Below are 25389 nucleotides of genomic sequence, written 5' to 3' on the forward strand. Positions count from 1 at the left end.
GGAGAAACAAACCCAATTATAGCCCAAGATTTCAATATCTCTTTCTCAAAAACTGATAGAACAAGTAGACAACAAATCAGTAAAATACAGAAGATGCGAACAACACTACCAACTAACCTGGCCTGACATTAATAGAATACTCCAACCAAAAACAGTAGAATACACATTCTTTTCAAGTACATAGAGAATATTTACCCAGATAGACTAGATACATTCTGGGTGACAGGACAGGATTTGAGATATACATAGTATGTTCCTGACCACTATGGGATTAAATTAGAAATTAATAACAAAGTCTCTGGGAAAAATCTCCAAATATTTAGAAACTAAGTAACAAAGATTAAATAACCCAATGATGCAAAGATCAAAAGAGAAACTAGAAAGTATCTTGCATGTTAAAGCAGTACAGGCATACCTTGTTTTATTGCACTTCCGTTTATTGTGCTTTGCAGATACTGTGTTTTTCACAAACTGAAGGTATGTGGCAACCCTGCACCCAGCAAGTCTATCAGAGGCATTTTTCTAACAGCATTTGCTCACTTTGTGTCTCTGTATCACATTTTGGTAATTCTCACGATATTTCAAACGTTTTCATTATTTTTATATTTATTATGGTGATCTGTCATCAGTGATCTTTGATGTTACTATTGTAATTGTTTTGGGGCACCATGAACCTCACCCATGTAAGATGGTGAACTTAATTGACAGATGTTGTGCAAGTTCTGACTGGTCTACCAACTGGCCATTCCGTTCCTCTCTTCAGGCCACCCTATTCCCTAAGACACAATGACATTGAAATTAGGCCAATTAATAACCCTATGATAACCTCTAAATATTCAAGTGAAATGAAGAGTCACACATCTTTCACTTTAAGTTAAAAGCTAGAAGTGACTGAACTTAGTGAGGAAGGCATGTCAAAAGCCAAGACAGAACCAAAGCTAGGCCTCCTGTGCCAGTCAGCCAAATTGTGAATGCAGAGGGAAAGTTCTTGAGGGAAATTAAAAGTGCTCCTCTAGTGACCACATGAATGATAAGAAAGCTAAATAGCCTCATTGCTAACATGGAGTAAGTATGAGTGGTCTGAAAAGAAGATCAGACCACAACATTCTCTTAGGCCAAAGTCTAATCCAGAGCAAGGCCCTAACTCTCTTCAATGAAGGCTGAGAGAGGTGAGGAAGCTACAGAAGAAAAGTGTGAAGGTAGCAGAAGTTGGTTCATAAGGTTTAAGGAAAAGAAGCTGTCTCCATAACATAAAATTGCAAAGTGAAGCAGCAAGTGCTGATGTAGAAGCTACAGTGAGTTATCCAGAAGATCTAGCTAAGAATTATACTGAAGGTAACTACAATAAACAACAGATTTTCAGTGTAGACAAAGCAGTCTTCTTTGGAAGAAGATGCCCTCTAGGACTTTCATAGCTAGAGAGAAGAAGTCAATGCCTTGGCTTCAAAGCTTAAAAGGGCAAGATGACTCTCTTGTTAGGGGCTAATGCAGCTGGTGACTTTAAGTTGAAGCCAATGCTTACTTACCATTCTGAAAATCCTAGGGCCCTTAAGAATTATGCTAAATCTACTCTGTCTGTGCTCTGTCAGTGTAACAATAAAGCCTGGATGACAGCACATCTGTTTACAACATGATTTAATGAATATTTTAAGCCTACTGTTTGAGACCTACTGCTCAGAAAAAGATTCCTTTCAAAATATTTCTACTCCATGACAATGCACCAGGCCATGCAAGAGCTCTGATGGAGATGTACAAGATTAACGTTGTTTTCATGCCTGCTAACAACAACATCCATTCTGCAGCCCATGGATCAAGGAGCTATTTCAACTTTCAAGTCTTATTATTGAATAAATACATTTCATAAAGCTGCCATATACAGTGATTCCTCTGATGGATCTGGGAAAAGTCAATTGAAAACCTTCTGGAAAAGACTCACCATTCCAGATGCCATTAAGAACATTCATGATTCATGGGAAGAGATTAAAATATCAACATTAACAGGAGTTTGGAAGAAGTTGATCCCAACCCCCATGGGTGACTTTGAGCGGTTCAAGACTTCAGTGCAACAAGTAACTGCAGATGTGGTGGAAACAGCAAGAAAACTAGAATTTAGAAGTGGAGCCTTAAGATGTGAGTGAATTGCTGCAATCTCATGATAAAACTTGAACGCATGAGGAGTTGCTTCCTATGAAGGAGCAAAGAAAGTGGTTTCTTTTTGTTTGTTTTTTGGCTGCACCGTTCGGCATGCGGAACTTCCCTGACCAGGGATCGAACCTGCGCCCTCTGCACTGGAAGTGCAGAGTCTTAACCACTGGACCACCAGTGAAGTCCCAGAAAATGGTTTCTTGAGATGGAAACTCCTCCTCATGAAGATGCTGTGAAGATTTTGAAATGACAACAAAGTATTCAGAATAATGCATAAACTCAGTTGATAAAGCAGCAACAGGATTTGAGAGGACTGACTCCAATTTTGAAAGAAGTTCTACTGTGGAGAAAATGCTATGAAACAGCATTGTGTACTACAGAAAAATTGTTCTTGAAGGGAAGAGTCAATCGATGTGACAAACTTCACTGTTGTCTTATTCTAAGAAATGGCCACAGCCACCCCAACCTTCAGCCGCCACCACCCTGATCAGTCAGCAGCCGTCAACACTGAGACAAGACCCTGCACCAGTAAAAAGATCGGGACTCGCTGAAGGCTCAGATGATAGTTAACATTTTTTAGCAATAAAGTATTTTTAAATTAAGGTATATACAAATTTTTTAGACATAATGCTATTGCACACTTAATAGACTCCAATGTTGTTCATAAACATAACTTTCATACTCATCGGGAAACCAAAAAATTTGTGTGGCTGGCTTTTTGCAATATTGCAGGGCTCTGCAACTGAAACCATAATATCGCCAAGGTATGCCTGTACTTAGGGGAAATTTTATAGCACTAAATGCCTATATTAGAAAAGAAAGATCTTGAATTATCTCAGCTTTCACCTAGAAGAAATTAATAAAGACAGAAATCAAAAAGAAAACAGTAACAGCAAAATTCGATTAAACCGAATTCAATTAAACCAAATTTAAATGGATTTGGGGGAATATTCTTCCCATTTTCTCCACAATATCTGCTCTACCCACAGGATATGCTGTCAGTTAATGGTGACTCCACTTTTCTAATTGTTTGAATCAACTGTACAGTCTTGGGTTCATCCTTGACTCTTTTCTCTTAGTCTACATCCAATCTAATCAAGAATATTACTGGCTCCATCTTCAACATATGCACAGAATTCTATCATTTCTCACTACCTCTGCTTCTGTCACCCTGGTCCAAATCTCCATTATTGCTCACTTGGAACTACTGCCAACTACTGTAACAGCCTCCTAACTGGTCTCCCTCTTTTCACCGCTGCCCACTTAACCCCTTAGTCTTTGAAAAAGAGTAACCAGAGGATTCTTTTAAACATATAAGTCATTATCACATCACTCCTCTGATCAAACCCTCTAATGGCTCCCCATTTCACTTAAAGTAAAAGCCAAAATTCTTATAGTGGCCTATTTAGGGTGATACACTCTGGCTCCCCATATTCTCCTACTCTTCACTGGCTCCAGTCAAACTGACTTCTAAGGCTGTTCCTCAAATATGGCAAACATGCTCCTGGTTTAAGTCTTGCACTTAACTCTTCTATCTGCTTGAAGAGAAGCTTCCCCAGATAGATCCATAAGGCCAGTGTCATTACCTGCTCCATTGCTGGCTTCTTAGTGAAGTCTTAATGAATAGCCTTTTTATTTTTATTTATTTATTTTTTTGCGGTATGCAGGCCTCTCACTGTTGTGGCCTCTCCCGTTGCGGAGCACAGGCTCTGGACGCGCAGGCCCAGCGGCCATGGCTCACGGGCCTAGCCGCTCCGCGGCATGTGGGATCTTCCCGGACCGGGGCACGAACTCGTGTCCCCTGCATCGGCAGGCGGACTCAACCACTGCGCCACCAGGGAAGCCCAGCCATTTTAAAATTATAACTTCTCACTCACCAGCAGTAGCTCTCTGTCTCCCATTCACACTTTTCTCCACAGAATTTATCGCCCTCTATTATCCTTTTTGTGCGTGCTGTCAGTTCCCTCCAACCCCATTAAAGTATAAGCTCCAGGAGGACAGAGACTGTGGTCTGTTTTATTTAGTACTGTACCCCAGACTGCAGGGACTGTGCCTGGCACGTGGGAGACATTTAATAAATAATTGTAAAATAAATGAACTTAGGCTTCCTTACCTGTTACATTTCTGGCTATCTGGAGATAATTACCTCCTTCTAAAGTTTATCTTGATTACTGCAGCATTTTACTATACCTCCTGAGTTTATAGTCATTTCTTAAACTTGGATATTTCACTACTTGCTTTTCCAAATCAATTTCTCTGGTTAGAACAAAGAACTTTGGGCAGATAAATTCTGTTTCTTAGTTCCAGTCTCAATTCATGGTAAAATGTTCTTTCTATTGCTGTGGCATTTTAATTAAACAGTTTTCAATTACAAGGTATAACAGTTTGTAGACTAGCTAACTATTAAACTTAATTTTAATTATGAATAATGCATGATACTGACTTCAGTCTGGTATCAGAATAAATTTGTTTTTAAAATTTCATCCTATCTAATAAAATTTCTGCCACTGAAACAGCCCAATGTTCATTTATACACAATCTTCAAAAATCAAAAGCAATATGAGATGCTATTTTTAAATAATGAAATCAACTGAGCCTAACCTGAGGATCTGGGTAGTCGTTCTGGCTCAACACTGATTTACAGCCCTGAAAAAGTCCTTGGGAACAAAACATTTGTCCCAGGAATTTTCGACAGAAATATTGTGAGCAAGTATATAAGAAAATATTAGTTCTCTATTAAGAAATCATTATACAATCTATAAAAGATGAGTTGCTTCTCAATAGCTTCTTCTTGATTTAAAATTCAAAGTAAACTTTATAGAGTTTTACTGAAACCCAAATTTCCTACTATTTTCTCATGTTTTGAAACAGCTGATGTCAAATGAATTGAGTTACTTAAATTCAAAACATACCTGTATTTACTTTTTGATGAAACTTATGTTGGTAGAAATAACCCATGAATAAAAGGCTTTAATGCTAATTCCTAATCATTTTACGTGATACATATTTTTTAAAGGATTTAAAATATACAAATCAAAGGTATTAATGTTTAGTGGTTTCACTTTTCACATGCTGCTTTGGCTCTACAAGTATAAAGGTTATATGATGTGCTACAAAACTATTTTTTTCATAAATTTTAAGTTAAATCTAAAATAAAAACTAGTTATGCTCTAGGAACAATTTTAAAGTATCAGCACATTTACTTTACCTAAGTATCAGCTCTACTTAGCTGAGACATTTTCTCTACTACAGTGATAAAAGTACATCCAAGTTGCCAGTACATTTGATACATTCCTTAATATCAAAGTCCAGATAAATGCCATAAATGAAAAGATTAAAAGTGAAAAAAAAAACATTCAGCATGTGTAATATCTGTATTTTAATTAAATATAAACAAGTTCTTTTTACAAAGCTTTTTGCCTTGTATGAATAGAAATGCTTTTATTCTTCTTCATCCAATCATGTCCCTTCTCTTCACTAGTGATTCTTTACTAGGAGAATACCATCATATCCTTATTCAGTTCTTAGCATCCTATTTTCAAACAAAAGAATTTTAAATACATGCTAAATGCATAATGTACTTAATCAGAGAGTGTGGGTCTCAGAAGACACAGGATATGGAAAAATTTGAATTGAAGGCAACAGAGATGGAATGCATATAATGGAGTAAAAATGGGGACAGAAGGAAAGATAGGGTTAAATTCTTTACATTCCTCCTGGAGGCTGACCTGTGTCATTATCATTTAACCAGGAAAAAAAAAAATCCCTGGGCTGGGCTACTATTACACACTCTCTGTCCTCTCCCCAGTTACATTCTTTGATACCCAAACTACATATATAATAGCACTGCAGGGATACTTCTGCTGAAACTATAATACAGAGTGAGGAAAAAAAAAAAGAGTCCATTAACTTTTCCAGGATTATTTTTAGGAACAGGCATTATAACAAAAAAAAAAAGTATTATTTTTAAACATGTATTTTAGTTTGGAAGGGCACAGAGACTTCCAGCATGCCTATATTATGAATTCTTCTGTCTCAAGAAATGTTAATTTATACCGGAGTAAAGATTTTTGAATAAATTTAATAAATGCACAAAATCAATAAGGATATCATAACCAAATCTCAACTTATCTTCAAGTTTCAAGGTGATATAAGTTTGTTCTGGAATTCTTACATCATTCACAAACGTCTACAAGAGAAAAAAAAAGATGTTAATTTAATATATGAAGTATTAATTATTAAAATTTAGACAAGCAAATACTCAAACCTTATGCTTTACAGTGTATATCAAATGGTGGCTAATACAGCTTGTGTATCACCATAAAATGTGCTATGCATCTTATAGGCTAATAAATGATTTCATACTAAGCCCTTTATTACTATTACAAGTAACACACAAAGAACCAGGGTGCGGTTCCTCTGAGTCTACTATGCTGCCATGACAAATTTAGGCACCTAAAAACGACGTCAAGAAAAGCTCTGACCCGAAGCTAGAAACTGTAAAGGGTAAAATATAATATAGCTCTCGATATACCATCAGGGCGCACTGGACTCAATTTTAACTTTTCTGGACAACTGTAATTATCTGTGAGGATTGAGGTTTCATTATTTTTATTCCTAGAAGTCTTCCGAAGAACAAAAAGAAAATTTACTTAAAAAAATTGAATAAAACTCATTCTATTTTACAATTGCCAACGAGTCCTTTGGACCCTTTTATGAATTTAAGATACTTTATAGGACCCTTACATGAATCTAAGATACGTTATAGATACATTATTTTTTCTGTATGTTGAAACATTGTTTCATCATCATCATCCCGTAAGTATTTAAACTTATCAATTACTTCTAACTTTGTTGAAAATGACCAAAATAATAACAGAAGAATGGAATTACCTAGAACATCACTATTCAACAGAAACAATGCAAGCCACAAATGGAAGCTACACATATCCTACTATATTTTCTAGTAGGCACATTAAAAAGGCAAAATGAAAGAGGTGAAATTAATTTTGATAATATACTTTTAATTTAACCCACACATCCCAAATAGTACTATTTTAACAAATAATGAATATGAAAATTAAGAAGACATTTTACATTCTTTTTTTTTTTACCTTTTTATTTTTAGACTAGTCACATTTCAAGTGCTCAACAGACACACATGGCTAGTGGCTACTGCAGCGAATAGCACAGAGCTAGATGGATGATGCAATTGTGAAATAAATCATTACTATTGCATCAACCTTTAGGTTTCTTACTGCATGGCCCAAAATATTGCACCATCTTCCCAAGAAGATATAAAAGACATCTGGAGACACCATCTGTGTCTTTTTTTTTTTTAAGCTATCAAAGAGCACAATTGAGAATTCAGAATTTTTTATTTAACATCCATAAAGGCAAAAAAAAAAAAAAAGACAGGAAGATATTTCACAATTATAAGGTAAATACAAAAAGTAGAGCAGCAGCACTCTAGACTATAGTAACAATGATAAAATGATAATAACGTAAGCAAAATATCAGACCAGGAGTCTTCAGGTGAAGATAACCCTAGATGAATTTTCCCTAACACAAGAATTGATGAGAAGAATGTTTCCAAAGTCAAAAAGAAACTAAGATATTTTTCATCCAGTTAGCCTAAATCAATAAGAAGAATCATGCAATATTTTTTACACAAAACTGATGATTCTGCATTTTAAAAGAAATTTTGACAGTTTTCTCTCATTTTTTAGTGTTTGTGTTTCAATACTCATTTGATTTAGTATGTAAGTGGACAAATGATCAAGGCGGGTATCTATACAAAGGTAACTAGAAGGAAAGAGACGACGTAGAAATAAAATTATTGAATTGATCTTGTAACTGTTGTACTATTTTACAATTATGGAAGAAAAAGAAAATGACTTTCCTCTTAAAATTTTAAAATGTCAAAGTCTTAAAAATAATGCATTTTGATAATGCAAGAGCAAGAAAAACTAGAAATAATGGTAAGCTAGAACTAGCTAGAGATGTCCTTGAAATCTGAAATCAACATTTATAAAATAGATATATATCCCAGAGAAGGCATGATAGCTAATGAACAGTTAGTGGCATTCAAAGAACAATACCCATTTTGCATGTTATGTACCTTTCAAAACCAGGAAAACATGGAATAAAAATTTGAGTCTGTCATGCCTCATTTTTATCAAAATTTCAAGTTGTTCTCTCATCTTTTAATTCTTACTTGTGTAAACTATTTGTAAAAAGACTTAAGAGGTCCATTGGACACAGATGGTTAATGGTGATGACTATTTTTCCTGGCATACTAGAAGTTAAAAGACCTAGAATACTCTAGATTTATAAAACATAGAACAATGTTATACTTAATTGCCTGGAATGCGAACATCATATAAATACCCAATATGTTTTTCTTTGATAAGTTGAAACTTTAAAAATTACTTTACTCTTCCCTTTTAAATTTCATTTTTTCCCATCTTTTATGTTATTGGATTTGAGATGGCCACGATACCTTACTTGGGAAGGTTCCCTCCATAATGAGGAAATTTAGAAGGGTCCTGAATGTTATACAGTAAAATATATAAGGGGATTCTCAAATTCCTTTGCACAGCTAGCACTCTGTAATATGTCATAGAATACCAGTTTCTAAATCTATCAAAAACAAACAAAAAAATTAGAAGTTGCAATCTTATTCCAGATATAAGGAGACAGCAGAATGCTGCTAAAACTCAAGATCACACATTAGTATGATTTATGAGTAATCCTAAATAAGTTTCTCACATGCTTCACAGAAAGACTGAAATGTTAATACAAAGAAAATTCAAAGGCTTCAGGCATTTATAAACTCTAATTTCAGGTTCATTTCCAAACGAACATTTTTAGAGTGTTTTAAGACATATCTTGAGTTTACCAAAATATTCTATATTAATTACAAAAGACAAAAGCTGAGGAAAATGATGGAAAAGAGAAGAATAAAAGAAAATGTTAATTAACTGATGTTTGGTATGCAGAAGATAAATAATTAGGTACCTGGTATAAGAGAGATGCCACAGTTCTAAGCCAATTTATTTAAAACTATCTCAACCTAAAATACCATAATTACTCAAAAGGCCTAAGATGAGCTCTAAGATTCACTCAAAGCTTATTGCTTGACTCTCTTAAATGTTAAGCACCTACTGTTTTTAACATATGTACTTTCAGAGATTAAGAGACACATAATTTTAACCTGCTGGCATTTATGACAGAAATATTCCCTAAGGTCTAAAATGGCTCAGGAAATATGAGCCAGACACGAAGTTTCAGCTCGCAAAATGTTAAGTGAAAACACTTGGGAGCAAAAAGTCTCCTGACGGTTGAAAATTATAAAAGGAGAGAAAATTTCAAAGGGCTACAGGAAAAAAATCACTTAAATAAATCAATTATGAAGCATTTTAATAAATTAGATATGGAAAGAAAAATAGGTTTTGTTTCTTATGTCAACATCATTTGATCACACCTCTACCTGGTAGGTAGGACAGGTGAGGACAACGAGGCACAGGGTGCAAAGTAACAATCAAACTCTCAGAGTTCAGAAGCAGAATTACTGGGATTCAAATTCAGCTCTCTGAACTACAAACCCCACATTCTCTGCACATCAAGGAAGCTTGGATGCCCAAGCCAGGCCAAGCCAGCTCCCCAAACTCCCCCAACCAAACCACTAACCTCAGAGAAGCAAACCAAACCAGATAAATATCTATTTAATTTACATACAAATAAATCACATAATTGACAGTATAAAATCATATAACCACCATGTACTGCATTAATGCTCTGGGAAATGTGAATGGAGTGGCCAGCAGCACAACTACCTCAATCATGTTGTCAGTGAGAAAAGTCTCGTCTTCTTCCCCTAACCACTCCTTTCATACCTTCCTCCTTCTATGCCATACTGGTCTGATGCTGCAGGAACGCCAGTGTGAAAGGGGACACAGTAGGGGCTGGAACACAGGGAGGTGAGGTGGAATGGGATGGGAGTGCTGCGGCAAAGGTCAATGGTGACTATCAGAGAGGTGCAGGTACTCCAGTGCATGGAGGGGGCAGGAAGAACTGAAGGCAAACAAGGGCTCTCATAGAAAGAGAAGCTTCCAGGGGCTTGCAGGGAAATAGCCTACTATAACATCAGCTACAGAACCAGTTCCAGCTTCCCCAAGCAGAACAACCTCATTTCTGGTAGTAATAAAAGCAAGTGTGGACCTAGGTAACTTGGGAGTATATTTTAGGGTAGGGTGAAAGGAAGTGAGAGTGGAAGTAGTCACAGATAGTTGTTTATAAGTTGAGTTTAGTTGATAAGTGCTTTCCAAAATAATTTAACTGTGTATGTATTCACTGAAAAGTATGTAGGCTACAGGATGCTAAACTTGTTTTAACTGCTCTTCTTACCATAACAACAACAGTAGTAACTAACACTTACTGAACTAGGTGTTTAAAACTATTAACTTATTTATAGCTTCACAACTACCTGAGAGGAGTACCATTTTACTATTTCTGTTAAAAAAACTGAGGAACAGAAAAATTAAGTAACTTGTCCAGAGTTACCTCACTAGTAAGAATTCAAGCTGGGCTCATAACCACCTATACTGTGCTCCTTCTGAAATTACTACTTTTAACCTGATGCTCAAATTTCTAGAATTATATGAATGTTAAGAATAAACAGGCTGTGAATAATAATCTACAAATTTTCTATGAATAAAATGCATGATAGCTGGTAGTTCACAGACTTTGGCTACGAAAGTCCATTCTGGCATATTTCCTAGGCTATCCATTTGGGTAACAGTGCATTTATCCATTTGTGTAATATTTTGAAGTTCTGTACCAGGCACATACTTGTCACATTTAATCCTCACAACAATACTACAGAGCAGGAATTATCATTTCACTATTTTAAAGCTGAAGACAGGTAACTAAATTTTGCATTGAGGCTTCACATTCATAACCTTCAACTCATTACATTTTTGCACAAGTTTGGGAACTAATATGAATATATATGAGGAAACCGAATTTCAGAGAGTTTATGTAATTTGTCCAGGGTTATAATGCTGGTAAATTACAGACTGAGATTCAAATCTAGGTCCTGACTTCAAGTTCAAAATGAAGATGTCACTCTCTGTGAGTTACTGTATTTCAGACAATTACTGAGTACAATCAAATTATAAGAAAGGTCAGCCTAGATAAACTTAGAAGTTAATATTTCACCTGATATTTTTTACAACCAACATCAATAATTTTTATATTTGATCACAATGTTTTAAAAGACTAAAACACTGTGATGTAATTCTCACTTATTATTTTCCAAGATATAATGTAAAGACACCTAAGAATAGCACTGTGGTCAAGACGAAACATTCTAGGCTTAAAAACAGAATATAACATTGTTAAAATATTCCACATATAAAAGTGGATTAAAATTTTTCTCTATAAAGTCTTTCATATAGAAAATTCATTCAATTCCATTTGAAAAGATTTACTGGGTTCATGCACTGTGCAGAACCTTGTGCTAGTAGGCACTGTGGTGTACTTACCAGAAGCAAAAGGCACGTGAACTGTTCAGAAGCACATAATCTAGCACGGTGACAGATATGCACAAGCAGATTTAATACAAGGCTCATAAAGCACCCAAAACAGAGATTAAAACAGAAGTTTGTAGGTACGGAGAAGGAAGAGAGTAACTCCTTAAATAGCACCTTGGAATCGAAATGCTTCCTGACATGGCCCATGGTAAAACAGTTTCTACCTCATCTGCCTATCTTTTTCTACTTTAATCCATTCAAAATGTTAATAAGTCAATATTCTTAAATACCTTTTCTCTGCTCCCTTCAGGAAGATGTAGAATTGAGATTTTACTTTTAAAAGTAAGTACAACTTTTACAAATGACAAGGCAGACGGAAGAACTACTGGGCTGCAGAAAATCTAACAAATTATTTGGAGAAGACAGTATAGTAGGAAAACTACTGTTTTGGAGGTATGGCAAGGAAAATGTGATGGAGCATGAATCTGGAAAAGTGGGTGATGCCAAATGTGAGGTATTTCAATTCAAACATGAGGAATTAAGACTTAGTTTTAGGGCTTCCCTGGTGGCGCAGTGGTTGAGAGTTTTAGGGCTTCCCTGGTGGTGCAGTGGTTGAGAGTCTGCCTGTTGATGCAGGAGACACGGGTTCGTGCCCCGGTCCGGGAAGATCCCACATGCCGCGGAGTGGCTGGGCCCGTGAGCCATGGCCGCTGAGCCTGCACGTCTGGAGCCTGTGCTCCGCAATGGGAGAGGCCACAACAGTGAGAGGCCCGCATACCATAAACTTAATTTTATGTGCCATGAGAAACAAAGGTGTGAATAAAACTAACATAAAAACAGGCCTACAAAAGAAGTATCTCAGTGAATAAACATAAAAGTCCTTCAGTAGCAGGCCGATTCAGGACAAGGAAAAAAAAGTTTTACCATATTTGCCAAATTTCTGCAGATGTTTTTCCATATAATGTTTAATGTATATTTTGAAAAGAAGCAGCAGTTAGAAGAAGTTTGGATACATTTAATTTCTGTTAAAGTCATTTTAAGAAATTCAACAGCACAGATCTGAACAAAATTATGTTTGCTTATGTTAGTAGAGCCATGAGAGAATTGAGAAAAAATAAGATAAATTATTCAATACTTTAGCATTCTCTTATTCTGCAGCTACTTACATTCTGCCAATGTAGAAAGATCAAATGAAGAATTAGGAAGAAATTCACTGCAGTAACACAAAAATCTTCAATGTAGGAAACCAAAGAAGCAATAATAAACACTAGTATTTAGATCATATACCACATTTGTTAAGGTAAATGGATGTGTTTCACTCCTTTTTACTCTAGTATAGAAGATCCTCCAACCATCTGGTACCAAACCACGTTTGCATCTTTTTTTTCCAAAGTTAACCCACACTTCTCTGACTCCCAAGAGTGCTTTTTTGCATTCTTACTGTCATGACTTTCCACGGCTTTATCACATATAAATTCAAGCCATTCAGTAAGGGCAACCTTTATCTTAACCTCCTTAAAGAAGTCTTTTTTTAACCACTGGATAATAACAACCAACAACCATCTGAATTCCTGTTAAGTATTTACTACCAACATCATTTCTTGGGAACATGGGCTACATTCATATTCTACTGTATTGTCCTCAAAGTGCTATGTACCTAGTAAGCATTTAAAAGTAAGTGCAAACTAGAGAAAAGGAAATATAACACAAAACAGGATTTTGTGTTATATATGTTTTCTTACAATATTAAACAAAAATTCAAATAAGACAAAAAGCAAACTCTTAACTTACCCCATTTAGGCTGCCCAAATCTTTCACCAGATGTTCATCAGTAGAGGCATCGTAATTGATTACAGCATGTTGCTTATCCACACTACGAGACTGAAAGAAAATTCTTTAAGTTAATAAGCACAAGAAAATGCTAGAATAAATAACAAAAACAAAGATTTTTGTCTAAATACTTTATGTTAATAAGATAGCAGATAAATATACGGAAATACCAAAGTAAAAGTAGGTTCAATAAGATTTAAACTGTTACTATTCAACAGAAATTTGGCATCACTTCCCAAAGAGGAAAGCAGCCAAAATTTTAAGACATTCTTTTCTACCAAAGTCACACGTTCTACTTTTGAGAGAATTTAATTCAGTTGACTTTGTTGAATGTATCGAACGACAATAATTTTTTTTATAATCTGAAATTCTTATATGGAAATCATGTGAAGTATAATTTTATGTTTTATATACCTCACTGTAAGAAAAATTACCATACAGGATTTACATCTTTCAATACCAAAGATTAAGGGACAAAATGTAATATGTTCCTGAATAAAATTATCCTCACTTAAAACATGGGTTCTAAAACTCATAGGAGAGGTCTAAGAGAGAAAGAGAAAGTCAAAAGAAGAATTAGAATGGCAAACTGATTTTTGAAAATTGCTTTTAAGTCTCTTTTAAAGTACACACACACTCTCTTTCTCCAGAGCTTAGTGAGTTATCTGCAGATGAAAGTAGCTCAGAGATGAACTACAAGCCTTTGGAAATTTGTATCCAAAGGAAATATCACTACAGTCACAGGAAGAAATAGTCTGAGAACCACTGAATGTGAACTCAACAACCATTTACTACTGGGTTACTATGTGAACCTTGGTATACTAAAAGCAAAGGAAGCATCCAAAATGGGGAGGAGATATAATTTTCAGTTTCTAGTACAGCATGTAAGGAGCTTGGAAGTCATCGTTTCTATCCTCATAACAAGAAAAAAGTTAAATTGAAAATCAAAAACTTGTCTTAGTTTCATCAGAAAATTGAGGTCATAAGGTCAATTGCCACTCTGAAATCTGGAGAGACAGGCAAATACAGAGAATCATAGCTCACTGCTAGCAGTTGAAACTACCGCTGCAACCACCAACTGGTAGGAAAGCTTACAGGTTAAATGATTAATTGCTGGAAACTTGAATGATGTCAACTAGCTTGAAAGCAAGAACTCCTGGGGGCACAGCCTTGGCGGGAACACCATTTTTTCATGAGTTTTGCCTCCAGAAGCCCCACAAAGACCTCAGGGTGAGGATTGGAGAAAAATCTTCTCATGCTTCTGGTATGGTGAGGGGGAAAGTAGTCATTTTGAAATACACCCATTCTGTTCTCCTCAGCAACAGCCTGTCCTCAAGGAAAACTACTTTTCCAGAGCTCACCCAAATCAACCAGTGTGGGTTTTACCAGAGCCTAACTGACATGGGAGAATGGAAATACCCAACTCCAGCCTCACCTAGCCTTCCTGTCTCACCTAAGGAGGTGAACAAAAAGCTGAGATGTACTTGTGAAGGTCAAAGACTGAGAACTAATAGTACTTCAGCATGCTTCCCCTCCTCCCAAACCTTACCATCATATCAACAGGGATCTATAAATAACTATTATTATTACCATTACAATGGGAGTTACAATACAATAGAAAAACTGTAAAGCACTATATAAGAAGGAGCCTCTAGGAAAACTCAAAGACAACAGGGGAGAAAAAACCAAGGACAGTATAGGAAATATTAATCTCTGACACTTGTAGCTATAACAAACAGTAAACACAGCCTTACTCCTAGCCACATTAGAAAAATGGGAAAGGTCAGCAACTAATAATAATAAAGACATAAATCCTAGTTGAAATGATCCTTTCCAAATAAATATTACGAAAATTAAAAAGTCCCTTACCCAATTAGCTTAAATTCTATATTGAAAAAGTTTTGGTCTTTCAGCACACAAAACTCTATATTAAAATAACTGACATTAGGAAGAAACAATATGTGACCTAAAGCAATCTTCCAACAAAATCTAAAGATTTATCATACATATACTTTTATTCTTCTTAAAGGTTGATCGGGGGGGGGGTTGTTTTGTTTTTTCTGCAATCTCAATTTCTCTAGGACAAACTGCAAATCTCAGAATTAAGAGTAACTTCATGAATAGTACTATTATCCCCACTTCTCTGCAGCTTGCCTGAAAAACCATCTATTATGGCAAATTAGACTGCTGCAAAACACCTGCACTAAATCTAAAAGTTACTTAAACTTTGTTTTGGTTTTTATTGTCATGTTTAAACTGTCACTATGTTTAAATTAATGAAGTACTAAATTCAGTTATTAGGGTGATAAGAAGCAAATGAAGCACGACTACAAAAATAATTTCTCCAAGTTGAATTAGTCTAAGGAAGAAAAAAAATCTCTACATGTTGTAAGGCAAGTGAGAGTTCAAGTATATGCAACCTCTAAATAAACAGTGACTAGACTATCATAAATAATCTCTCTGTGAGGAAGAGAATAGAGGAAGGGCAGAAGTTCTTAGAAGAGAGTATGATGAAATTCAAGGAGAAAATATCTAAATGAGACTTGAGGAAAAGAAATCAGAAAGGAAAGTGAAAATTTACTGTTAGATATGGGGAAAAAAAAATCAAATGGCTGCTCACAGAGTCAGGGAATGGCAGCTTTTGAGGGAAGTCTACATGGCTCAGAGATATGGAGAAAAAACAGTTTGAGGAGGAAATAATTTGAAGCGGCCAATTCCCTAAGTTTACAACTTGCTAGAAACCTGGAATATTCTGAATCTGACATGCACCCTGCCCTCAAATCGTTTATGGGGGTAGATAATACAAGAACACCTGCTACTGAACGTAGAACACACTTAAGAAAATGAGAGTCCACTGAGATGCCACTACAGCTTTGGAGATTGAGGAGTGAAGGAGTGGGCACATTATATGGAACCAGAAAAAGCACCTTTTTTCTTTGTTTAATAAAGACCTTAATAACTTTTTGAGAAGACTAGTCTTATGAACTCAAGGCAAGGGATATCATCGGTTTAGAAATCACAGGACAAGTCATTGCATTTGTGTAACTCTTCAAAAAATAACAGCCAATGAAAGCAAATAAAAGTCTGTTCTTATTTATCAAATGTATTCAAGGTATCAATGTGTTTCTGTACCCATCACAGAAACTAAGCAGGAAACCAAGACTATAGAATATAATATGTCAAGTAAGTGGCCAAGAAAAACTGAGGGAATAAAAAAGATTTGTTATTTACATCTAACCACACAAACATTAAACCATTTTCATTTCCAGATAAATTCACACTTCCTCTAGATTAAACTGAGCCAGAAGAAGGTGCACTGCAACTTAATTTTCACAACCCATTTGAGCTTTTCAATAAAAATTTAATAATCTCTCAGAAACATATAATTTAAACCCTGACAAAGACAGCTAACTTTATCAAATTTATAATACTAATGGAAAAACCTTAGCTGGTCCAGGTTTAAATCACAAAGATAGTCAATTTTGACCAGATTTCTTATTTGCTCCACCTTATGCCTTTGGTAAGAATGCAAGACTCTCTAGTCACTATCCCCTCACAGTCATTTCCCCCACAAGAGCCTATGCCTCTTCCCTCATAAGTTTTACTTTCTACAAAGACCCTCTTCCCAAGGCTTTTTACACTACACTCTTGAGAATCCTCCTTACTTGAAACGCCTCTTCATTCTCAAGCTCTTAGGGTTATCTCCTACTTCCTTCCTTTAATATCTGGCTTTCCCCCTGAGAACACTATTTCCACGACATTCCTTTAAAGTGGATGATATCCTCCTAAATCCAATATTCTGTTGAGTACACAGATGCAGTCTGAACTGCAGTCCAGTCTACTATTGTGGCTTCTAGACCATTACTTTCCCCCTCCAATGAAAAAAACTTTTTACTTTTCTGAAGTTCTTGTTATCCACCTACATATAAATATAAGTATAAATAAATATATATACACACTATATATTTACACACACACACACACACACACACTCACCTCCCAGGCTGCTTCAATCATTTGAGGTCATTCTAACTTTTTGACTTACGTTTTGGGGTAATGGTAAATTCAAATTCCTACTTCTTCATGGTTGATTTTAAATGCCTCTGTAGATAACCCATATAAAAATCTAGCCTTCTCTACTCCCACAACCAAAATCCTTACCATACCTTGTCATACCACTCCCATTGCTAAACTTTATCATGCGAAATTGATTCCACCTATGGAATCTAAGCCATAGTATTTCTCTGAGACTACATTCGTCTATTCTTCCAGTTTTCTCAATTATTTACAATAATTTACTAGTATATTACCTAAGTCCTTTGACAACAGCAAGACATCTAATATTCTGACCCCTTCCTTTTCTCCCGAGCAACCACATCCTATAACTCCGACTTTACCTCCTTCTCTATATAACCTAGATTCCCCCCTGGCTTCAACTATTCCCTTTATGCTCCTAATCCCCAAATCTCTACCTTCTTCATGGACTACTCTGCTCAGCTTCATATATTTATTTCCGGTTTTCTGTTTAATATATCAATCTGGGTATCCCTCAGGAACCTCAAACTCATTATCTTATTCCCCAAAAGTACACCTCCTGAACCGCTACTTCATCTATTTCCATGCCAGAAAGGCTAGGTCTTAACATTCTTTTTCTCTCCCTCGTACATTATATATAACTAGAAAGCACAGCCTTCTATTTTCAATCTCTCTCCTGCTCTGTCTTCTTTTCTTCATTTTAAATGATACTCTCTTCCTTAGAACTTAACTGTCTCTTCCTAGATTATTATAATCATCTAACTGCTTATACCAAGTCCAATCTCTAATCCTGAGCAGTAATACAGAATAGTAGTTTAAAGCACAGGTGTTGGAGTCAAAAAGAACTGGTCCAGCCACTTGCCAGCTGTGGGACCTTGGTAAAATTACTAATCTTTGTATAATCATTCTACAAAAAGGTAAACCTAGCTCACAGATTTTTTTTTGTGAGGATTAAATGCATGGGAAGCATCTGAAAAGGCAATATCGCTCTGCTTAAAAACTCCTCTTACTGGCTAAGGTAAGATACACCAAGTCTTTAATATAGAACACAAGGCCTGCCACGATCTGGCCTCTTCTAATGCCCGTCTTAATCTCGCAAAACGTTTGCCTTCACATCTTATACACAAACTTCAAGAAACTATTTTAATTTACCTAAATAGACACTGAATGCCATGCTATCTTCAATACCACACACTCAACCACACTCTAACCTTCCAGAAACCATTTATTCATCTTTTAAGATAATTCAGCTAAAGCCATCTCCTCCAGAAGTCTTTCCAGATTTCACATTCCCACATTTCCTTGCAGGCAGAACTGACCAATCTCTTTTTTCTGTACCCCATACCAACTCCCATCACTGTCTTGTACATACTGTTTATACCCACTTATTTACATACACATATCCTTCTACTAGGCTCTAAGCCTTAAAGGACAGAGAGACCCTATCTATATACACATTGGATATGAAATGGCTATTATTTCTCTTTCCTACTAAAAATATGAGAGAAAAAGACACAAATACATGGATACATATGTTAAGAAAAAACTAAAGAGACAAAGATTGCCACTGTATGTCTCATCATTTAAAAATTTTAAAAGAGGGGCTTCCCTGGTGGCGCAATGGTTAAGAATCCGCCTGCCAATGCGGGGGACATGGGTTCGAGCCCTGGCCCGGGAAGATCCCACATGCCGCAGAGCAACTAAGCCTGTGTGCCACAACTACTGAGTCTGAGCTCTAGAGCCCATGAGCCACAACTACTGAGCCCACAAGCCGCAACTACTGAAGACCGCACACCTACAGCCAGTGCTGTGCAACAAGAGAAGCCACTGCAATGAGGAGCCCACACACCGCAACAAAGAGTAGTTCCCACTCGCCGCAACTAGAGAACACCCGCGTGCAGCAACGAAGACCCAACACAGCCAAAAATAAAAAAATAATTTAAAAAAATGTTCTTTAAAGATAGTGTAGCTGAAAGATTCTTTAAAAGTCCAGTTGCGTTTTTACAATCATAGTAATAAACAGTGATTTATCCTTTGCTATGTGCTCCAAAGGATAGATGAAAATTACTAACCTATGATCTTCAAAACACATTCTGTTAATACATCATACAAAAATTAAAATATTGAAACAGTGAGTCAAATATAATTTTATTATATTTTCTATTATGCATTAGGAAAACTATTTAATTAGTATGATGATGATTCTCCAAATAGAGCAAAATTCATCCGTTTGGTACAATTAAGATAAAATTAGAATTTAGATATGAACTTTTTTCAAAATGCAACTCAACTTGTATACAGAAGAATCCAATATATTGTAATAAAACACAGTGACTAAGTCTTTCTGAATCTTAATTTTACCATCTGTAAAATGGAGGTAATTCTATCTTTAAGAAATTCTTGAGGAACAATTGAACCAACAAAAATAAACACTGAGAACAAAAGAAAGTATAATTCAACGGCATGGTACTTTTAATACTAGTAATATTGTGTATCACTCAAAACAAAGATGGGGGGCTTCCCTGGTGGCGCAGTGGTTGAGAGTCCGCCTGCCGATGCAGGGGACGTGGGTTCGTGCCCCGGTGCGGGAGGATCCCACGTGCCGTGGAGTGGCTGGGCCCGTGGGCCATGGCCACTGAGCCTGCGCGTCCGGAGCCTGTGCCCCGCAACGGGAGAGGCCGCGGCAGTGAGAGGCCCGCGTATCGCAAATGAAAACAAAAACAAAAAAAACAAAGACGGTATAATCTTTACCCGATAATTATACTTTATACCTTTCATTCACACTCTCTAAGATTTATTTTACATATGTCTTATGGAACATAGCATAGTATAATCATCTTTCTATAGCACAACAAACAAGCACAGCAAGTTCATTAATTTGCTAAAGTCTTCCAAGGTAAGTGGCAGAAACAAAACTCGAATTCCAGAATCCCTTGTTTAATCACCAACTCTTTAATATCCAAGCACATTTTCTTCTCAATGACCACATTCTTTAGAATACCATTTTTGGAATGAGATGAAATAACAACAAAAAATTCAAAACTTTTTTTGGTCATAATTAACAAAAAAATGTAATTGTAATCAAACAGAGCATATGACCTCATGGATTATTTGTTTCCATTTTGCACTGGGTTTTAAGCTACATTATCATCAAAGTACTGTTTACAATGCCGGTAAATCTATTTGTAGTTGAAATCTTTACAGGTAAGAAACTACTGAAAATTATTCAGAGGCAGAGATTCTAAAACCTAACAACTAACCAGTTGTTTCCTGTATGTTAAAAATAAAGGGTTATAAACCATAAATACTAAATTAGGTTAAGAAAATTTAAAAGATCTTCTTTTATTGACTCTTTAAAAAAGCAAAAAGTAATTATTTGTATTTCTAACAATTTTACTTCTCACAACTGATCTAAACAATGTAGAAACATTTCATCTACATAACGCCTTAAAATGAAAACATAACTTCATCAACTCTAGAGCTCTGAACAAATATGTTTCACTAATATTTATATACTTGTGAGTCTCCACTTCTCCATACGTGAGCTTAGTTCACTTTTCAGAAATAATATAAAAAGAATAGTAAGTTTTAAATAATCCATTTATTTTACTAATATTCTATGAAAGACTAAACCATTTATTTATTTATTTATTTTATTTTACTTTTTACGGCTTGGCCTTTTTTTTTTAACATCTCTTTTGGAGTATAATTGCTTTACAATGGTGTGTTAGTTTCTGCTTTATAACAAAGTGAATCAGTTATACACATACATATATCCCCATATCTCTTCCTTCTAACGTCTCCCACCCTCCCTATCCCACCCCTCTAGGTGGTCACAAAGCACTGAGCTGATCTCCCTGTGTTATGTGGCTGCTTCCCACTAGCTCTGTATTTGACATTTAGTAGTGTATATATGTCCATGCAACTCTCTCACTTTGTCCCAGCTTACCCTTCCCCCTCCCCGTATCCTCAAGTACATTCTCTAGTAGGTCTGCGTCTTTATGCCCGTCTTATCCCTATGTTCTTCATGACCATTTTTTTTTAGATTCCATATATATCTGTTAGCATATGGTACTTGTTTTTCTCTTTCTGACTTACTTCACTCTGTGTGACAGACTCTAGGTCCATGCACCTCACTACAAGCAACTCAATTTCGTTTCCTTTTGTGGCTGAGTAATATTCCATTGTATACATGTGCCAAATCTTCTATATCCATTCATCTGTTGATGGACACTTAGGTTGCTTGCATGTCCTGCCTATTGTAAATAGAGCTGCAATGAACACGGTGGTTCATGACTCTTTTTGAATTATGGTTTTCTCAGGATATATGCCCAGTAGTGGGATTGCTGAGTCATATGGTAGTTCTATTTGTAGGTTTTAAGGAACCTCCATACTGTTCTCCATAGTGGCTGTATCAATTTACATTCCCACCAACAGTGTGAGATGGTTCCCTTTTCTCCACACCCACTTCAGCATTTATTGTTTGTAGATTTTTTGAAGATGTCCATTCTGACCGGTGTGAGATGATATCCCACTATATTTTTGATTTGAATTTCTCTAATGATTAATGATGTTGAGAATTCTTTCATGTGCTTGTTGGCAATCTGTACATTTTCTTTGGAGAAATGTCTACTTAGGTCTTCTGCCCATTTCTGGACTGGACTGTTTTTCTTTTCTTGATATTGAGCTGCATGAGCTGCTTGTAAATTTTGGAGATTAATCCTTTGTCAGTGGCTTCATTTGCAAATATTTTCTCCCATTCTGAGGGTTGCCTTTTCATCTTATGGTTTCCTTTGCTGTGCAAAAGCTTTTAAGTTTCATTAGCTCCCATTTGTTTATTTTTCTTTTTATTTCCATTTCTCTAGGAGGTGGGTCAAAAAGGATCTTGCTGTGATTTATGTCAAAGAGTGTTCTGCCTATGTTTTCCCCTAAGAGTCTGACAGTGTCTGGCCTTACATTTAGGTCTTTAATCCATTTTGAGGTTATTTCTGTGTATGGTGTTATGGAGTGTTCTAATTTCATTCTTTTACATGTAGCTGTCCAAGTTCTACCAGCAACACTTATTTAAGAGGCTGTCTTTTTCCCACTGTATATTATTGCCTCCTTTATCAAAGATAAGGTGACCATATGTGCGTGGGTTTATCTTTGGGCTTTCTATCCTGTTCCATTGATCTATTATTTCTGTTTTTGTGCAATACCATACTGTCTTGATTACTGTAGCTTTGCAGTATAGTCTGAAGTCAGGGATCCTGATTCCTCCAGCTCCGTTTTTCTTTCTCAAGATTGCTTTGGCTATTCAGGGTCTTTTGTGTTTCCAAACAAATTGTGAAATTTTTTCTGCTGTTCTATTAAAAATGCCATTGGTAGTTTGATAGGGATTGCATTGAATCTGTCGATTGCTTTGGGTAGTAGAGTCATTTTCACAATGTTGATTCTTCCAATCCAAGAACATGGTATATCACTCCATCTATTTGTATCATCTTTAATTTCATTCATCAGTGTCATAATTTTCTGCATACAGGTCTTTTGTCTCCTTAGGCAGGTTTATACCTAGATATTTTATTCTTTTTGTTGCAATGGTAAATGGGAGTGTTTTCTTGATTTCACTTTCAGATTTTTCATCATCAGTGTATAGGAATGCAAGAGATTTCTGTGCATTAATTTTGTATCCTGCAACTTTACCAAATTCATTGATTGGGTCTAGTAGTTTTCTAGTAGCATCTTTAGGATTCTCTATGTATAGTATCATGTCATGTGCAAACAGTGATAGCTTTACTTATTCTTTTACAATTTAGATTCCATTTATTTCTTTTTCTTCTCTGATTGCTGTGGCTAAAACTTCCAAAACTGTGTTGAATAATAGTGGTGAGAGTGGGCAACCTTGTCTTTTTCCTGATCTTAATGGAAATGGTTTCAGTTTTTCACCATTGAGAACGATGTTGGCTGTGGGTTTGTCATATATAGCCTTTATTATGTTGAGGTAAGTTCCCTCTATGCCTACTCTCTGGAGGGTTTTTATCATAAATGGGTGTTGAATTCTGTCAAAAGCTTTCTCTGCATCTATTGAGATGATCATATGGTTTTTCTCCTTCAACTGGTTATTATGATGGAACACATTGATTTATTTGTGCATATTGAAGAATCCTGGCATTCCTGGGATAAACCCCACTTGATCATCATGTATGATCCTTTTAATGTGCTGTTGGATTCTGTTTGCTAGTATTTTGTTAAGGATTTTTGCAACTATGTTCATCAGTGATATTGGCTTGTAGTTTTCTTTCTATGTGACATCTTTGGTTTTGGTATCAGGGTGATGGTGGCCTTGTAGAATTAGTCTGGGAGTGTTCCTCCCTCTGCTATATTTTGTAAGAGTTTGAGAAGGATAGGTGTTAGCTCTTCTCTAAATGTTTGATAGAATTCGCCTCTGAAGCCTTCTGGTCCCTGGGCTTTTGTTTCTTGGAAGATTTTTAAGCACAGTTTCAATTTCAGTGCTTGTGACTGGTCTGTTCATATTTTCTATTTCTTCCTGATTCAGTCTTGGTAGGTTGTGCATTTCTAAGAATTTGTCCATTTCTTCCAGGTTGTGCATTTTATTGGCACAGAGTTGCTTGTAGTACTCTCTCACAATCCTTTGTATTTCTGCAGTGTCAGTTTTTACTTCTCCTTTTTCATTTCTAATTCTATTGATTTGAGTCTTCTCCCTCTTTTTCTTGATGAGTCTGCCTAATGGTTTGTCAATTTTGTTTATCTTCTCAAAGAACCAGGTTTTAGTTTTATTGATCTTTGCTATCATTTCCTTCATTTCTTTTTCATTTATTTCTGATCTGATCTTTATGATTTCTTTCTTTTTGCTAACTTTGCTGTTCTTTCTCTAATTGCTTTAGGTGTAAGGTCAGGTTGTTTATTTGAGATGTTTCTTGTTTCTTAAGGTAGGATCATATTGCTATAAACTTCCCTCTTAGAACTGCTTTTGCTGCATCCCATAGGTTTTGGGTCGTCGTGTTTTCATTGTCATTTGTTTCTAGGTATTTTTTGATTTCTTCTTTGATTTCTTCAGTGATCTCTTGGTTATTAAGTAGTTTATTGTTTAGCCTCCACGTGTTTTTATTTCTTACACAATTTTCCCTGTAATTGATATCTAGTCTCATGGCGTTGTGGTCAGAAAAGATACTTGATATGATTTCAACTCTCTTAAATTTACCAAGCCTTGACTTGTGACCCAAGATATGATCTATCCTGGAAAATGTTCCATGAGCACTTGAGAAGAAAGTGTATTCTGTTGTTTTTGGATGGAATGTCTTATTAATATCAATTAAGTCCATCTTCTTTAATGTATCATTTAAAGCTTGTGTTTCCTTATTTATTTTCATTTTGGATGATCTGTCCATTGGTGAAAGTGGGGTGTTACAGTTCCCTACTATGATTGTGTTACTGTCGGTTTCCCCTTTTATGGCTGTTAGTATTTGCCTTATGTACTGAGGTGCTCCTATGGTGGGTGCATAAATATTTACAATTGTTATATCTTCTTCTAGGATTGATCCCTTGATCTTTAGGTAGTGTCCTTCTTTGTCTCTTGTAATAGTCTTTGTTTTAAAGTCTATTTTGTCTGATATGAGAATTGCTACTCAAGCTTTCTTTTGATTTCCATTTGCATGGAATATCTTTTTCCATCCCCTCACTTTCAGTCTGTATGTGTCCCTAGGTCTGAAGTGCGTCTCTTGCAGACAGCATATATACGAGTCTTGTTCTTGTATCCATTCAGCCAGTCTATGTCTTTTGGTTGGAGCATTTAATCCATTTACATTTAAGGTAATTATCGATATGTATGTTCCTATTACCATTT

At 35.9% G+C, this 25389-nt stretch overlaps 1 protein-coding gene across 7 annotated transcripts in view; it reads right to left on the reverse strand.

Annotated features, from left to right (window-relative positions):
* Positions 1–25389, reverse strand: part of CEP170 (centrosomal protein 170) — a 144660-nt gene that overhangs the window by 73704 nt on the left and 45567 nt on the right. For all 7 annotated transcript variants that reach the window (XM_059996791.2, XM_059996826.2, XM_059996819.2 and 4 more), the window contains exons 3-4: positions 13473–13562; positions 6253–6334 (exon numbers count right to left, since the gene is read on the reverse strand). In XM_059996791.2, the coding sequence (XP_059852774.1) occupies positions 6253–6334; positions 13473–13562 (172 nt within the window). The remainder of the gene's footprint in view (positions 1–6252; positions 6335–13472; positions 13563–25389) is intronic.

The sequence above is a fragment of the Delphinus delphis genome, chromosome 1, assembly GCF_949987515.2.
Source record: "Delphinus delphis chromosome 1, mDelDel1.2, whole genome shotgun sequence".
Classification (NCBI taxonomy): Eukaryota; Metazoa; Chordata; class Mammalia; order Artiodactyla; family Delphinidae; genus Delphinus; species Delphinus delphis.